We start from the raw sequence: 16,905 nt of genomic DNA, 5'->3' as shown, positions 1-16,905 counted from the left end.
AATATCAAAAGCTGTTAAAACTACTATTATTTACTATAAAACTTTTAAAAAAAATAATTATAAATTTTATTATAGATCTATCTGTAAGCGCCTATAAAAATAAAAACTTATAAAATATTTATAAAAATATTATAATTATAGTAAACCAGTTTAGTAAAATAGCTTACTTTATTTTAATTTATAAAATACTATTAAAAAAGGGCTTGTAATAATCTTTTTTAAAAAAATCTTTTAGCTGTATAAAATATTTAGAAAAGTAATTATAAATTATAAACTAGTTTTTATAAAAAGTTTTTAATTAAACTTTATTTATATTTTTATAATTAAATAAGGCTTAAATACAGCCTACTATCTACAAATAGATAGTTAAATAAAAAAAATAAATAGTATATTAAAACAGTATTTATAAAACTATATTAACTTTAAATAAAATAATTAATTTAAAAATACTCTAATTTTTAGAATTTATTTATAATAATTTTTTATAAATATTAATTAAGTACTTTTTATTTTTTATAATAATTATATAATATCTACAGATAATTGTACTTAACTTATAAATACTAAATAATTTTATAATAAAATAAAAGTAATATTTTTAAAAAATTAGAAAAATAAAAAGAAAATAGCTGTAAATTTTAAGCAGGTTTACAGATACTAGAAGAACTTTTATAATAAAAATTATAAAACTACTGTTTTTATAATAGACTAAAAAGTTTAGCTTTTTATAAAAAATTTACTATAAAAAAAACTAAAGAAAAAACTAGACTAGTATTATTATAAACTATTTTATATAATTAAAAAAGTATATAAACAGGCCTATAGACTAGAATTATTTATAGATTTTAAAATTTATAATATTTTTTATATATTTTTATTTTATAAATACTATATAAAAAAAAATAAACTTATAAAAGTATTTTTTATAAAAAAAAAAGTTTAGATAACTATAAATATTATCTAAAAGTATTACTAAATTTATAATACTATAAAAAAAAATTCTAGATAAGTAAAAAAATACTATAATTAAAAAAAAACTTAAAAATCTGCTGTAAATCTATATTATTTATAGATTTATAAAAAATTTACTTTACAGAGATATAAAAAATTTAATTAAATAATTAATAAAAAACTAAATTAAGTATAGACTATAAACTATATATAACTATATATTTTATATAATTAATATAAACTATAGTATTTACTTATAGTAGCTAAAAGCTAAAATATATAAAAATATATTAGTATTTTATAAAAAAGTAGTATTTACTATTTATATATAAATAGTTATTATATTTTTAGCTAATTTTTCTGCTAATATAGTTATTAAAAATTTTTTTAAAAAAATTATAATAGTATTTATATATCTAGTTAAACAGCAGCTGCCGGCTAGTTTAAATTATAAAAATATTTTTATAAAGCTGTATTTAAACAGCCAACTGTTTAAAGTTTAATTATTTAATATATAGTATAAACTATATAATAGATTTATAGATTTAAATCTATTTATAATCTAATAAAGACTGTAAATTTATTTAAAAAAAAAACTAGATACTACAGCAGATATTGCTTTTAAGCAATCCAAAAACTAGGCTATAAAAAATAACTTAATAAAAAGTAAAATACTTTATTTTTTATTATTAACCTATTTATAGAAAGCCGGTTAATTTTAGTTAGTTTTAAATATATTTATAAAAAATAAAAAATTTTTAAAAATATAAAAACAGAAGCTGTAAAAACTACTATAATATTTATTATTATAAATTAAAAAATCCTATTTTTTTATATATAAGTAATAGTATATAGAGAAAGAAAAACAGCAGCAGCAGCAGCAGAATTTATAATAAAATTAAAAACTAAAATAAAAATTAAAATAATAGTAATAATAAATATAATAAAAATAAATATATTTATAGTAGTAGCAGCAGCAGATCTAGTAGCAGCAGTAGTAATAAAAATACTTTTTTTATAATAAAAAAAATAATAAAATATACTATAAATAGTTAGCTAAATCTAAACCTGTTTTATAAATAACTTATATAAAAAAATAAAGCAGAGTAGACTAATAAAATCTGTAAATATAAAATTTAAATAGTATACTATAAAAAAAATTAGTTAATTTTTATAGAAAAAAAAAATAAGACTAAGCTTTTATAAAAAAAACTAATAAAATATTTTAAATACTATTATAAAAAAAAAAGTTAGCTAAATATTAATTTATAAAAGCATCTAAAAAAGAAATACTATATAAAAAAACTTACTAAAAAAAAAAAAAAAAGTTATAGAAGTAAAAAAGGCCAAAGGCCTAAAAAAAAAATCTTTTTATATAAAAAAAAATTTTATTTTTATAAGATTAGCTCTGCTAGTCTTAACTGCAAAGTATTTTAAATAATTAGAATAGATAAATTAAAAAAGAATTAATATTATTTACTAAAAAAAGTTTTTTTAATTATAAAAAAAACTATTTATAAGCTATTATAAAAAATTAGCTAATAAATAGTAGACTATACACCAGCAGAAAAGTTTTATAAAAATAATAATATTAGCAGTATAGTACATTTTTTTTATAAAAATATAAAATAATAAGCTATTTTTTTACTATTTTAATTTTTTATAAAAATATTTAGAAAGTAGAGATTTTAATAGTACTACTATAAAAGGCAATACTTTTCTATAAAAAAAACAGTTATAAAAATCTAAACAGCTTTTTTAATTTTTATAGATATTTACAAAAAAAATATATATAAATAATCTAAAGCAGTAGTTATATAACAGCTAAGTAAACTGGCTGCAGCTGCTTTTAAAAGCAGCAGCTGCCTTATAAGTTAGATAAGGCAGTAATAATATTTTAAAATAATATATTAATATTCTTAGCTTTGTAAAAGCTATTTATTCATCACACTATTTCACCTTTTAGCCCTTATAATATTTAAGCTGACCTTTATTATAACTGGTTTTAATTTTCTAAAAAAAGTTAATATAGTTTAGACTATATACTTATTCAGCTGTTGAATAACTAAAAAATAATAATATTTAAAATAATATTATTTATATTTATAATTATTTTATTTAATATACTAGGGGTAGATGTAGAGTACATAATAGGTACAACAGTAAATATTGTATAAAAAAAGTAAATATAAACTTATTATTAAAAAAAAACTATAAAATAGTTACTGTATATTATAAAGTATAGAACAGTTTTTTACTTAAGTTTAACAAAATATATACTATTATTAGTATTAGTTTAAGATGTCTATACTTTATAAATATTATAGTTATTATTAGACTTTAAACTATAATAATAAATATTATTACAGCTATTGAATACAGAATAGTTCTATTTATATATATTATATTATGTAGTATAGACCTAATTAATATTTATATATATATAGGTGTTATACTATATATTTTTATAGCCAACAGTATAAGTACAGTTTTTATAAAAATAGTTTTATAACTGTTAATTTTAAGTATTTTTAGTAGAATCTGCTTGCGGTTGGTAAGGTGTCTATACAGGTTACTACAATTACTATAAAAGCTAATACTGTTTATAAAAAATAAATAGTCTATAATTTTAACTGTAAAGTATAAATAGTATATATTTTTGGAAGAAAATATACTATTTATTATAAACCAGCTGGCTGGTAAGCCTACTGTAAAGCTGATATTATTTATATTTGTCAACAATGTGGGCAACTTGGCCAGTTGGCTGCCTCAGGCTTGCCAGTTCGCCGCCACTGCCAGACTGCCACCTCAGGGCCTGCTCGCCCGCCACCTCAAGGCCTGCCAAGCCTGCCACTGCAAATATGCCAGGCTGCTGCCTCAGGCTCGCAAGTTCGCGGCCTCAGGCCAGATGGTAGCCTTAGTTAGGCTTGTTATTCTGCTATGTAAAGTCTAAGTCTGCCAACTGGCCTAAGGCCGCAAACTGGCCAATCTGCCCATATTGTTGACAAAATTTATTAAATTGATTACATTATTAACTAAAAAAACACTAGCTACAGCTATATAGTATTTTTATATTTATACATCATATGACCCAGCAATATAAGGCCACACATACCAACAGGTACCTACTAGCCGCCCCAAAAGGCAAAAAAGGATTTGGGGTAGGGCCAGATCACATGACTGTATAGGATTATGCTTGATTACCACATAGAAATGCTGAGAACCAACAGTGCTTGGGTGTTATATACATACTGACTAAGGTAATTAGTGTACACTATGCTGAACACCACAGTGACCAAGTTACTCAGGTGGACACCACTGTGGCTTGGAACTATTGATTGCCAGGGCAGCCGCCATACCAATCACGGAGTTAGTTCTTCGTGTCGGGTGAATACCATAAATACCCAGCATCCGACCATACCAAATAATACAGTACCTCGCGCGGAGCAATTGGTATTTGACAATAAAAGTCTCAACCTCCGCCACCACAAGATCATATCTTCTGAAGCAAGCAACAACGGACTTCCTGTTGTTTCAATTGCAGGTAGGTTACATTGTTCTTGTCGGAAATTTTAAATCATGTTCCCAAAAGCCGTGGAGGTGGTCAAGGTCTAGCCAACGGCTTCGGCCGGAAAGACAGTTATGCACCTGCCAGCTGTCCAAGCACCGCATACTTCAACGGTTCGAATTTTCCCCGATACGCATGTTGGAACCAATCGGTTGGGCCGAGCAGATGCTGAATACGGCGAGTGGATCGGTGAAGTTAACGGTGAGGAAATCAGCCAGCCACAATCGCCAGCACAGCACAACACAGCACAACACAGCAGTTCGTGCTGTCTGGTTTAAGGTTAGCACGACCCCACTGCTGTCAGCCATACCTCGCTTATGCCGCCAGCAAGATCTAGACTGGGCCGTCAACTCAGATGCATTGATATCGAAGCAGCCAGCAGGCTGCCACTCACTCGTTTTTTTAAAAAGCTCTCACACTTCCCCCCCACTTGGATTTCTTCCTCTTGTGGTTTCTGTTTCTGTTGTTCCCAGCGAAGATCGCATGATTGCTATCTGCATTTCTAGACCGAGGCGCATTTTTTGTTCATCTAAACAACAACGTCCAGCATGGAGGAGGCTCCTGCCAAGATGACCGGGTACACTCCCCTCGAGGTCGATCTTCCCTCGGTACCGACGACGCAGGTTCTGACCGATCTCCATTGGGAGACCATGCTGGCCCTCGCCGACACGGTCATCCCGTCGATCCGGGGTCGTGGCGATGATGCGGATGTCTCATCGACCAAGTATCACGCCGTCACCGAGACCCAGCTACAATCGGCTACCTCCAGACTCACAGCCACGATCAATCGAACAACCTCCGAAGCAGCCGAGCTAGCACAGACCTATCTGCAGGAGAGTCCCTCGTCTCTGCCGGCATTCCGCAAGGGCCTCCAGCGTCTGATTGCCGACTACGTCCATCAGGAAGGTCAGACCGGGCTGCGATTCATCCTCGATGTTCTGAAGTAGGTGGATGGAGAATCGATGCATGCATGCACATGAGCTAACGATCAGTCGGGGCTGGCCAGCACCCGAGCCGGATCCCTTCTGCTGACCGGGTCGACAACTCCCATCCAGAACCAATCCCTAGCAGTGCGCGAGCAGGTTTTCGCCGGATGGGCCTCGTCGCGATTAAGCCCCATCCGCCTCATCTACCGGTCGCTATCCGCCATGTTCAAGACCACCTGGATGGTGGCGAGCCCGACCCTATCTACCGCTGTGGGGTTCCCCCGAATCCCCGTGCATGGAAGGTCTGCGCCGGGTTGCTGGGAATACGAATTCGTGCAATTTCCTCCGAGCGACCATGACGAGGAGAACGAGGAGGAGCAGCCAGAGGTGCTAGAGACGGACGTGGTAATTATTGGCAGTGGCTGCGGCGGTGCGGTGGCGGCGAAGAACCTGGCCGAAGCCGGGCACCGCGTGCTGGTGGTGGAGAAGTCGTATCACTACCCCTCGCAATACTTCCCCATGGATGGTCGGACCGCCCCCGTGAGTCTGTTCGAGGGTGGGGCGTCGATTCTCACGGACGATGCCTCCGTGGCCATCTTCGCGGGATCCACCTGGGGTGGCGGAGGCACCGTTAACTGGTCAGCGGCGCTGCAGACGCAGGCCTTCGTGCGCCAGGAGTGGGCCGACGATGGGGGCTTACCCTTATTCACCTCCGCTGCCTTTCAAAATTCGCTGGATCGCGTTGCGGCTCGCATGGGCGTCAGCGCAACGCACATTCAGCACAATCGTCAGAACCGCGATCTCTTGGAGGGGGCACGCAAACTCGGCTATGCGGCCGAGGTGGTGCCGCAGAACACTGGCGGCGAGGACCACTACTGTGGGTATTGTACCATGGGATGCTCCGCCGCAGCCAAGAAGGGTCCCACGGAGACCTGGCTGGCGGATGCAGCCAAGGCTGGAGCAGTCTTTGTCGAAGGCTTCAAGGCAGATAAAGTTACTTTCACAACGCGAGGCAGAGAGCGAATCGCCACCGGGGTGGAGGGGACCTGGACCTCCCGCGAGGCGTATCTGTCCCGGGGCCAGAAGGGGGAGGGGATCACAAGAAAGGTAGTCATAAAGGCCCAGAAAGTGATCATCTCTTGCGGTACACTGAACAGCCCTCTGCTGCTTCTCCGGAGTGGGTTGCAAAATTGGCACATCGGCCGGAATCTTCATATCCATCCAGGTAAGCCACTTCATCCGTCCTGTCAGGCCACCACGACCTAACGACTCATGCTCCTCATCGGTAGTCCTCTTTGGTGCGGCCGTGTTTGACGAGGACATCCGACCCTGGGAGGGCTCGGCCCTGACGGCAGTCGTCAAAGAGTTTGAGAATCTTGATGGCCGGGGCCACGGGGCCAAGATCGAAACCACGGTCACCATGCCGCCGCTGTTCCTGCCCATCTTTCCCTGGCGGAGTGGCCTCGACTACAAACTGTTCTGTGCCAAATTGAGCGCCATGACCAGTTACATTGCTGTTACCCGGGATCGTGATTCCGGCCGCGTCTACCCCGACCCCGTCGACGGTCGCATCCGCGTGGCCTACACTCCCTCCGCATTTGACCGGAGGAGTGCCGTGGAGGCCATGATCGCCAGTGCGAAGATCGCTTATGTCGCGGGCGCCAAGGAATTCCACGTCTCGTACGCCGATATGCCCCCGTTCTGCCGATCGGAACAGGAGAAGAAGGACCCAGACGAGGAGGGCATCAACAATCCGGAGCTGCAGAAATGGATCACGCAGTTCCGCCAGCAATCACCACTGGATATCGAGAAGGCGGGCTATGCCAGTGCCCACCAGATGGGAACCTGTCGCATGGCGAGCACGGCGAGTAAGGGAGTGGTGGGTCCGGAATGCCAGGTCTGGGGCACGCAGGGGCTCTATATCATGGATGCATCGATCTTCCCCAGCGCGAGCGGCGTGAATCCCATGATCACCAATATGGCCATCGCGGACTGGGCCAGCCGGAATCTGTCGGAGACGATGAGGGCACAGGGGAAGGCATAAATTGCAGGCGTGACTTGGCGGGCCTGGGGTCCGCTTTTAGGTTCGGTTTGTTCGGAAAGTCTTGTGCCCTTCACTCCAGAATTCAGGAAGATCTTCTCACAGGAGGCAATGGATAGATCCTAACCTGCCGTGCTAATAATCTCTTTATCGCTGTAGACTGATTTTCCACCCACGACTCCCAGAATAATAATCATGAAATCCAATTTCTACAATGAGATTCAAAGTATAACTACGTCGCAGCCTATACCTCAGTCACATAATATGGTCGCCTCATGGAGAACTAGAACAGTCCGATCGACTTCCGTCGGCAAGGTTAGCTCATAGTCCAAGAGTTAGCTCGGGCCTGTTCAGTTTCAGAAGATCGAGCAGCTTGCAGAGGGCTCGTGTCGCCCGTGTATCGTTACAGCATGCGGAGATATTGAATTTGGGGCCGGGACAAATGGTCATGTTCTGGATATACCAGAGATGCGCGGTTGGCTCTGGTGCGTCCAAGAGGTGATACTGCAGGTTGCCCCCAGTGTTGTTGATGCCCTGAAACTCCTGAATGGAACTTGCATTGGGTGTGAAGTTGGATGGAGTGGGAATTCAGTACTCGGGAGACAGCTGGCTATAGTCCGGAAAGAACGGTGGCCCGGCCCCGTTGCACAGGATCCGGGGAATGATATCATTGCAATGGGCCAGTCGGTAGGTCTCTCCTTGAGCCTGAGTGCTGATCAGCTCAGATAGCTCGTAGTTCCCCACCGATGGGGATGCGTAGCTGTACTGTGGGGGGTCTGCTATCAGCTCTCTGTCTCTGCTCTGGCCACCGCCGAAGTTCACCTACCAAGGTGACATTATGACCGTATGTGCGGAACTCGGCCGCTGCCACAGTGGCCAGCGCGGCCCCCAGGCTGTGACCGACAAACACGATCTTGTAGTTGCGGTACTGGGCCATCGCCTTCGTCACCGGCGCCAACGTCACGTTTTTTTGGTGTTGGACCAGGTCCTCCAGAATTCCTGGTGGATCTGACACCCGGGGCAGGAAGCCGTCCCAAATGTTGTCACGTCGACCAGGGCAAAATCGGCGTCAACATCCACCTTAGGGCAGGCGTTCGTACCCACGAATTGCAGCACGATCAGCTCGTGGGTGTGGTCTAGCAACACGAAGCCCGATACTCCCTGGTTGTAGAGACTGTTGGCAGGCTGTTAGCTTCGGATTCCTCTTGACCCGGTCTCGGAACGAGTCCCACCCACCTGGTGGAGTTGAACTCTGCAATTGTGGTGGTGTTGGCACTGGTCACATTCAGGCAGTTGCCCGCGCCGCAGTCGACACCGTCGTGGCAGCCGGCCGCATATTCGGCGAAGAAGCTGAATCGATCAAACAACTCCTGCGAAATACCTGGTGAGAGGGTCAGCGACCTGGGGCACCCGCTGGGGGGATGCTTGCGGAGGGCCGACCTTTTTGCGTCGGCTGCTGCGCGTTCACTAGGGCTCCTGCGCCCAAGCAGGCAATCAAGGTATAAATGGCCAAGTAGAGAGCCATGTGGATGGTGTGCAAAGGAAGCAATAAGACTTGGGAATCCTCGGTGGACTTCTTTTAGCTCAAGGCCATCGCAGTGAGAAAGCTGCTACAGATGGAATTAATATACGTGCCAACTGCCAGCTTCCTTCCGTGCAGGAGTCGTGGAGATCCGGTGCATCCGGGCATAAAACGAAACCGGTAATAATGAAGTAGCCCACTGTTGTTCCCAATTGACTTGTCCCGAACTCATTTCCCGCACCAGAAAGCATCGTAACCCGAAAAGGAGAACGGAGAACGGAGAACGGAGAACTGTAATGTGAAAAGGCGATATGTACCCGAGGAGCGGAATCGATTGGCTCAGTCGCTGGCTGGAAAAAAATAGCCCAGGAAGGCCAGCCCCGAGGAGATTGACATCATATTGACCAGGCGATCAAAGAAGGTTATGATGCGGGCCGTGGCTACCAAGGTTCGAAGCAAAGTACTAGGTATTCATCCATCAAGACTTTTACAGAGCCAACCCAAGACCAAGAGGCCCCCAAACACCGGCAACACCCATCGCCCACATGCCAGTAGCAGTAGCTGCGCCCCCGGTAGAGCTGGAAGCCTTCAATCGAGTAGGGCTGACAGCCGAAGTCGCGGATGAGGCAGAGGACGAGTCTGCGCGGGAATTCGGAAACCACCCAGTGGCCATGGCGCTTTCGGAGGAAAGCAGGGAGGCGTACCTCGCTTCCTCACTGGAAAGGATAGCCCTTGCAGCAGTTGGCAGGTTGGAGTACCAGGCCGGCATAACACCTGATCTCTCCGCGATGATTTCGGATGAGAAGAATGCTGGGTCGGTCCTCATTCTCTCCCACCAGCTCGTCGGCACAGCAGTCTCTAGAACCGACAGCCTTCCGGTGAGGTTCATGGGGTTGACGGTGCTCGTCGCCGACTCAAGGGAAGGGGTGCTGATAGTTTCGCCTGGAACAGTTTTAGTGGCCCCAACCACAATCTCGATGCCCGTTACGACTTCGGTGGTGGTCACTGTTCTAAGCACGGAGGTAGCCAGGTGGGTTGTATCGGCGAGCGCAATCAGGGGGTTTGTGGCGCCGAGGAGGGCAAGGAGATGGAAGTGCATGATTGACCTCCGAGAAAATAATGCACCACGGGCTAATTTCAGGGGGCGACCCGGGGCATCGATGATGTGTGGAGTGGCTTGGGAGGGGGAACTTGTAGTGAAGTAGTGTTATGCACTGACACCTAGTGGATGGTTAAGCAACCTAGGGAGACGGCTAAGCGAAGGGTCCGTGAGCTGGCTAGTGGGTGCACAGCCCCCGTCCAGCTGTTATCTCATGTCATTCCACAGTTTTCGAGCTGCTATTTTAAGATAGGTTGCATCGGGGCGCAGGCTTAGCGTGGATAGTTGGCATATCCAGAAAAAGACTCGTTCACGCGGAGCAAGAGCCATGACTATCTGGCCAGGGTGGTCACTGCATCCCCAGCTGATCTGGTATCAGAAAACATATCTCACTGTAAGGGCCAACTTTGCCAAGCGAGTGGCCAGATCCTGTTGGTTTGCCCATCATTCGACGGCCAGATTGACTCGAAAATCTCTAGCTCTGCACTGCGCATCGTCCTAGGGCACGGGGTTGGTCGATACTGATTTTCCGCCCGCACCATCCCCACCCCCGAGGAATTATTGCACTGCACTTGCCACGCCCCTGCCATCTCCTTGTAGAGATCATGACTTCTCCCCAGCACCAATGGTCTGAGACCTCCGACTGATCTATCGTCATGGTAATGCGCCAACCGCCCCACGCGCGGGTGAAGGCGGAGCAACTTTAGGCGCCCCCTGCCCGCAGTCGCCTGACCCCCCTGAATGCGCTTGAAGATGGCGGTGGCCAGCAACTCATCGATAGCGGCATTAATCGCTTGGTCGCGAACGATCCACTTGGGACAATGGCCGTCAAGTAGCTCTTGCTCCAAGGCAGTCAACGCTCGCGGCGGGAAGGGCGTCAGTGCGGAGGCTGGTCGATCGGCCATGACAACCGCGGGGAGGCAGATGAGAATCAGATCCAGAGTCTGCAACGCCGAGAACTGGCCCAGCGCGTCGTATGCGGCCACCTCAAGCGGATGCCCGCGGTGCCGTTGCACGCAGATCCGCAGTGTGCGCAGCACGGGACAGCGGGTGGCCGCGCCAGCAATGACTTCCGCCGTGAAGATCGGGGCAATGGGTCCGTTCCGTGCTAGTCGGCTGAAGGTCAGCCCTGACTGATATTGGGGCTGGTCACGGTCCAGCTGTAGCTCGGTGAGGGTGGGACCATGCCGGTCGAGCACCGTCAGGAGGAGGGTCTGCTCGTATGGCCCCAGTAAGCACAGGTAGACCAGCGGAGGGAGCGCGTCGAACATTCTTTGGGCCGCGTGGGTCCAATTCGCCCAATAGTCGACACCCTCCGGGGGCCGGAGAAAGAGGGTCAGCCGCTGGAGGGCTTGGAAGGGTTGCTGGATTGCGATTGTGCTTAATACAGTACTGTCCTCGATCGTCCCGGGAGCCCACGCCGTGAGGGACTGCCAATTGACCACCCCAGACCAGGCCTCCAACCCCTCGCGTGTCATCGTCGTGCTCAACGGCAATGCGAGCACCTCGAGGCATGCTCGCGAGGCTGGATGCATCCCGCTCTCCGCAGGCTGGGACCGGAGCCACCGGTGGTAGTCATGATACGTGCGAGAAGCAGACCCGCGACCGGGACGGAGCTGCAATGACAAGCGCTTGATATACGGGACCTGTCGGAGAATATCGCGCAGGGCACGATCAGGGTGCTCCACGAACGGAACACAATGATCCTCCGGATGGACGATCTGGATGGTATGCAGCACCGGAGAGTGGATCCATCGTGTCGCCAGGATTCCGCCAGCATCCCGCCGGTTCTGGGCGACGATCGACAGTCGACAGTGGGGATGAGTCACCGCCAGCGTATCCAGCAGCTTCAGCGGATAGTGTCGGAACATCAGGAGATCAAGCTGCTGAAGACCGTGCAATTGCTCCACGAGGCGGACGACGGGGGTCCAGTCGCCTTTGTATCCGCCCAGATTACGGGGCGGGATGATGTCCTCCGCGGGGGTTTGATCCAGATATCGCCCCAGTTCGGCGGGACTGTCCCTCTTCAATGGGACTGAGGGTGGGGAAAGTATAGTCGTCAGCGTAATCCCATGGCTCGGAGTTGGCCAAAAGGTAAGGGGTTAGGTTGGCTGACCCTGATACGAATCACTCTGATCCATCTCGGGGAAGTATTCCCGGTCATCCTGTTGGGGATGACAATAGATGGACCGGTGACTTTCTTGGCAGACGAGGGTCAACCGCTGGATATGCGGCAGAATGTGACTGAGATCCAGCAGTTGGAGCACGCGCTGAAGAGGCTCGAGGATTGAAGATTCCAGGTGAATGGTGAGATGTCGATAGATGTGGGAACCAGCCACCCGGTTCCATTGGCGGTTCACCTGGGCTAGGGCTCGTAGGGCTTCCTGTGATATATTATCAATCACGCTCACCTCTTTCACAATCAGCTGCTTCAGCTCCAGCGGTAAGTAATCCATACGTGAGGAAGTCGTGGGACTGGACTTCAACTGCGAGGTAAAAAATGGTGGACGATGCAGCCAACCACTTGAAGGGGGGGGGGGGGGGGTGGTTACGGAGGACTCAGTAGCAAGTGAGGGTAATAAGTTAGGTCACGTGAGTCCCCAGAGTGGGCGGATGAGTATTTACCCGGAAACAGGTGCTCCACCGCCTGCCATTTCAGGTGGTTGTTCCGTTCATGCCCAGTGATCATGATGGATTGTTCCAGGTTGTGCTGGACCCAGCCCTGAATACTCCCCTCAGTTACAGATCCTAGCATTGTTAATTAGACTGCAACTGACCTGAATGTAGAGCCGTCACACTAGTTGACACCCGGCCAGCGCAGGCGCAGGTGGAAGAACGGCACCTTCGGTTCCAAACTGGTTCCATTGGGGAACTGCTTAAGTCCGAGCCAGCCAATCATCGCCGGGAACGGCACCGTCGGTTCGGAACTCCAGGCACCTGGCACTGATGCAGCTGAGCCCAGAGGAGATGGCCTGGTACAGTCCGATCAGTCAGTACATGGTAGTACTCGTTATCCAGAACCCATCCATGCGCAAATAAGCTCGTTTCCCACCCCCAGACTTGTCATCAGAAGACCAGAAACTGACGTTTTTATTTGGAGTGAGCTGGGTGACTAGAATAGATATATAATGGGTGAACCGCACACATTTACCTGCTGTTCCTTTGTCTCAGTACCATTCACGTCCTGAACATACCAATCCCTCCTCTCAAGATTCGGTCCTTGGGCTGATGACAATGGCGTTCTACAATACTTATCCTGGCTTTCTGTATCGCCAATTCTTAATCTGCCCCTCCAAGGCCCCGTCTTCTACCTCCCTTCGCGGTAAAGCCGGCATTGTCACGGGCTCCAACACGGGACTGGGCTATCAAGCTTCGGCTCAATTGCTGGGCCTGGGGTTATCTCATCTGATCCTAGCTGTCCGCAGCAGTTCCAAGGGCGAAGCGGCCCGGAAATCTCTTCTCGCATCACTGCCCGCTTCTGCCAAAGCTCCCGTGGTCGAGGTGTGGGAATTGGATCTCGGCAGCTATGCCAGTGTGCGCTCCTTTGTCGAGCGCCTCAAACAGTCCGGGCTTCACATTGACTTTGCCCTTCTGAACGCGGGCGTGGCCAACTTCCACTTCACAATGAACCAGGCCACCTCCCACGAGACGAGTATTCAGGTCAACTGGCTCAGTACTGCGCTGCTGACCTTGCTTCTGCTTCCGGTCCTCGATATCCAGGCCGCCCAGCATCTGAATCGCCCGCGTCCGGTCCTTTCCATTGTGGGCAGCGAAACCGCCGCCTGGGCCAATTTCCAGGAGGCCCAGATCGCACGGAGTCAGCGACGTCCTCTGATCCAGGTTCTGGATGACCCCAAGCACTTTAATATGGGCGATCGCTACTATACCTCGAAGCTGCTCTACCAGCTGTTCTTCCGAGAGCTGTTCCAGCATCGATCCCCCGGCAAACGCTCCACGGGGGCCATTCTCAACCTGGTGAACCCCGGCTTTTGCTATGGCTCAGAACTGCATCGCACGGCGGAAGGAGCATTTGGCAAGGTTTTGGGCGGGATGAAGAGGGTGATCGGTCGATCGGTGTCGATGGGGGCTCGAACTCTGGTTCATTCTGCGGTGTTGGCCGGAGAGCCCTCCAATGGCCGGTACCTGAGCGACAACAAGCTGGCTCCTTTTGCAGGCTACGGGGATAGTGACGCGGGGCGATTCACTCAGGACCAGGTCTGGAATGAGACGATTTCGGAGTTGAAGCAAATTGTGGACGTGAATGAGCTAGTGTCGCAGATTTGATCCTATTATCTGTTGTTGGTTGGTGGTGTTGTTTTCCTCTTTTCGTCTTATCCTTTTTTTGCCTGTTTATCTAGCAGTCGCTCGACGTTAGGGTTGCAGTAAATCAAGTGATGATGGACGGAGTACTCCATGTAGTAGTTAGCTGACTTATTGGGAGAACGAGTCGGGGGGCTGACTAACCCCCATCCCTGTCAGATTAGTTCGTTCACCTCTACTGACCCTCTGCTGTCGCCTCTTTCCGATGAGTCTCAATCAACTCCCTCAACCCTCGACCCCCATCCTTAGCTGCCATTTCCCAACTGCGGCTCTATTCCCATCCATCTCCATCGACCCCGTGATGGAGGAAGAACTCACGTCCCCGGAGGAGCTGACCTCCCCTTCTCAACTATTGAGTTATTTGTCCACATACAAGGCACTGGTCTGTCTAAGATGCCGCTACGCCATTCAGCCCGGGGCAATTGCGCGTCATCTCAAGGAAATCCATCATCTTCACCGTGTAACGCGGCGGACCTTTGTCGCCTTAGCTTCGGAGTTGGAGTTGGCCCAGCCACATGATGTCGTCTTGCCCGATGAAAGCCAGTTTCCGGTTCCCTTCCTACCCATACAAGAAGGACTTGCGTGCCGTTTCGAGCACTGTGGCTATCTTTGCGCCAGCAGCAAACGCATGAAGCAACACTGGCGATGCACCCACCAGATTTCCACCTCCGATGAGAGTCCACTCTCGACTCCGGTCCCACTACAGACTTTTTTCCGCGGCAATGCCCTGCGATACTTTACCAATCCGTCCTTGCTAAGGGCCTCCCCAGCTTGTACGCCGGATAGCGCTGCCGAATTTAGCAAGGATGGTCGATTCAATACGGTCGGTTTCTCAACGCTTTCACCCTTAATCTTCCCCCTTGCATCCTTGTCTGCCGAAGCTGACCATGACTTTCTTCGCCTATAGCCCTGTACTACCCCAAAGACAAGCACAACATACCCGGAAAACGGGCACCTACCGTTGGACCGGCATTCGTCGTTGATCATAACTGACCAAGGTCTGCTCGACCATTATCGGGATTCAACCTACAAAACCCTCTCCTGCCACCCAGAAACCGACCAAGCATTTGGAGAGGTTGTTCTGGGGCTGACCGCCCGGTTTGACTTCTTGAGGCAGGGGGTCATGGCGTGTGCAGCCTTGCACCTGGCCTCCATTCACCCGGCTAATCGCACCCATTATGTCTTGCAATCCCTCCGGCACCAGGCCCAAGCCATTCCCGCTTTTCGTCAGGCTATCTTACTCATCGATCGCGACAACTGCGAGGCAGTCCTGGCCTTTGCGTTTTTCCTTGTCATCTGCTCCCTCAACTCCGACACCGAGGACCCGCGACTGTTCCTGAGCGATGACCCCGACCAACATCTGCACTGGATCAACATCCTGCGCAACGGCTGCTCCATGCTCTGCCCGTTCTGGGACGAGCTTACAGCGGGGCCCCTCGCGCCCTTTGCCGCCCTCTGGGAGGATGACCTCGGCGTCGGCGGTCCCTCCGTCGAAGCCGCCGAAGGCCCGCTGCTGGGAGCCCTGCTCCCCAGGGTGTTCGCTGAAACGCCGATCCATGGGTTGGCTGGCGAGCACGAGGCCTACCGGGACGCCGCTGCCCAGCTTGCCGCCGCCGAGGCTTTTCTCCGCCGCCGAGGCCCTGCCGCCACCGTCTGGGATGCGCTCAACGCGTGGCCGATGCGCATGGCTCCCGCCTACCTGGAGCTACTCAAGCAGGATCGCCCCGGCGCGCTCCTGCTTTTGGCATACTACGCGACTTTGCTGCGCCCCACTCGCGGCGAATGGTTTCTCGCGGGGCGGGTGGAGAGCCTCATCGACGAAATTGCCCGTCGCTTGGAAGACACGTCCTGCTCAGCCCAATCATGGGACTTCTTTCTGGAGATCCGGAGGGAATACTTTCCGGAGGAAGCGCTGGCGAACCAGTAGGATGATTTACAACCCTGACGACGTACTGAATGGTGAATGGTAATATTCCACCATGCAACTCACCATGCAGATGGTAGGGGCAGGGTTCAACGACCTCTTAACATTCAAATATTCCAGCTGCAGTTGACGTTATGGCTTGTAAGCTGATACGCTCCTTGGGAGGACATGTGGCTTGGCCCGGTGAATCAACAGTAAGAGTAGGGGGAAATAGGAGTATGAGGTGGTGCACGAGGCACCCGCGGCACCTGCGGCATATTCATTGCCGTAAGTGACTCTCTTCACCTCTACCTTCGCCTCCCCCTCTTCCGCACCTATGTAATCCGCAAACCGATGGCTGATATTGATTCGCTTCGGGTCTGCTCCTTCAACCTCACGCTGTCGACGACTTTGCCCTTGCAGCCCTGAAGACTTCAACGCGACCAGCGGTTTTGACGATCCTCATATGTACATCTACGTCGCCTATGCCCACGAAATAGAGGGATAGGACCTTATGTATGGATCCGAGAAATTGTCGCGCTTGTTGGCGCCGAAAGAAGAGTGGGATCCTTATG

At 47.3% G+C, this 16,905-nt stretch overlaps 6 protein-coding genes across 6 annotated transcripts; 4 read left to right on the top strand and 2 right to left on the bottom strand.

Moving 5' to 3' along the window:
• Positions 1–4,827: 4,827 nt before the first annotated feature.
• BO86DRAFT_390392 (uncharacterized protein) lies at positions 4,828–5,577 on the top strand (the record flags this gene model as incomplete). Its single annotated transcript, XM_025672375.1, has 1 exon — positions 4,828–5,577. A coding segment is annotated over exon 1 (394 nt), but the record flags the coding sequence as incomplete, so codon positions are not given.
• Positions 5,578–6,165: 588 nt separating this feature from the next.
• On the top strand, positions 6,166–7,714 carry BO86DRAFT_390390 (FAD/NAD(P)-binding domain-containing protein). The gene is made up of 2 exons (XM_025672374.1): positions 6,166–6,670; positions 6,735–7,714. The coding sequence occupies exons 1-2, from the start codon at positions 6,199–6,201 to the stop codon at positions 7,487–7,489; spliced, it is 1,227 nt and encodes a 408-aa protein (XP_025526329.1). The 5' UTR covers positions 6,166–6,198; the 3' UTR covers positions 7,490–7,714.
• Positions 7,715–7,807: 93 nt separating this feature from the next.
• BO86DRAFT_400985 (alpha/beta-hydrolase) lies at positions 7,808–9,011 on the bottom strand (the record flags this gene model as incomplete). Its single annotated transcript, XM_025673744.1, has 6 exons — positions 7,808–8,039; positions 8,115–8,251; positions 8,313–8,494; positions 8,587–8,660; positions 8,723–8,867; positions 8,927–9,011. 6 exons carry the CDS (start codon positions 9,009–9,011, stop codon positions 7,808–7,810), a joined length of 855 nt encoding a protein of 284 aa, XP_025526328.1.
• Positions 9,012–9,495: 484 nt separating this feature from the next.
• BO86DRAFT_380558 (uncharacterized protein) lies at positions 9,496–12,862 on the bottom strand (the record flags this gene model as incomplete). Its single annotated transcript, XM_025670727.1, has 5 exons — positions 9,496–10,198; positions 10,501–12,142; positions 12,224–12,487; positions 12,519–12,593; positions 12,733–12,862. The coding sequence occupies 5 exons, from the start codon at positions 12,860–12,862 to the stop codon at positions 9,496–9,498; spliced, it is 2,814 nt and encodes a 937-aa protein (XP_025526327.1).
• Positions 12,863–13,341: 479 nt separating this feature from the next.
• BO86DRAFT_316376 (NAD(P)-binding protein) lies at positions 13,342–14,391 on the top strand (the record flags this gene model as incomplete). The annotated part of the gene is made up of 1 exon (XM_025668125.1): positions 13,342–14,391. One exon carries the CDS (start codon positions 13,342–13,344, stop codon positions 14,389–14,391), a length of 1,050 nt encoding a protein of 349 aa, XP_025526326.1.
• A 337-nt stretch (positions 14,392–14,728) lies between these two features.
• On the top strand, positions 14,729–16,354 carry BO86DRAFT_420141 (uncharacterized protein; the record flags this gene model as incomplete). Its single annotated transcript, XM_025675182.1, has 2 exons — positions 14,729–15,250; positions 15,335–16,354. 2 exons carry the CDS (start codon positions 14,729–14,731, stop codon positions 16,352–16,354), a joined length of 1,542 nt encoding a protein of 513 aa, XP_025526325.1.
• Between the last annotated feature and the right edge of the window lie 551 nt (positions 16,355–16,905).

Source organism: Aspergillus japonicus (genome assembly GCF_003184785.1).
Source record: "Aspergillus japonicus CBS 114.51 unplaced genomic scaffold BO86scaffold_35, whole genome shotgun sequence".
Taxonomy (NCBI): domain Eukaryota; kingdom Fungi; phylum Ascomycota; class Eurotiomycetes; order Eurotiales; family Aspergillaceae; genus Aspergillus; species Aspergillus japonicus.
The sequence above is the reverse complement of the archived record's forward strand: the minus strand, read 5'-3'. Positions and strand labels throughout refer to the sequence as shown.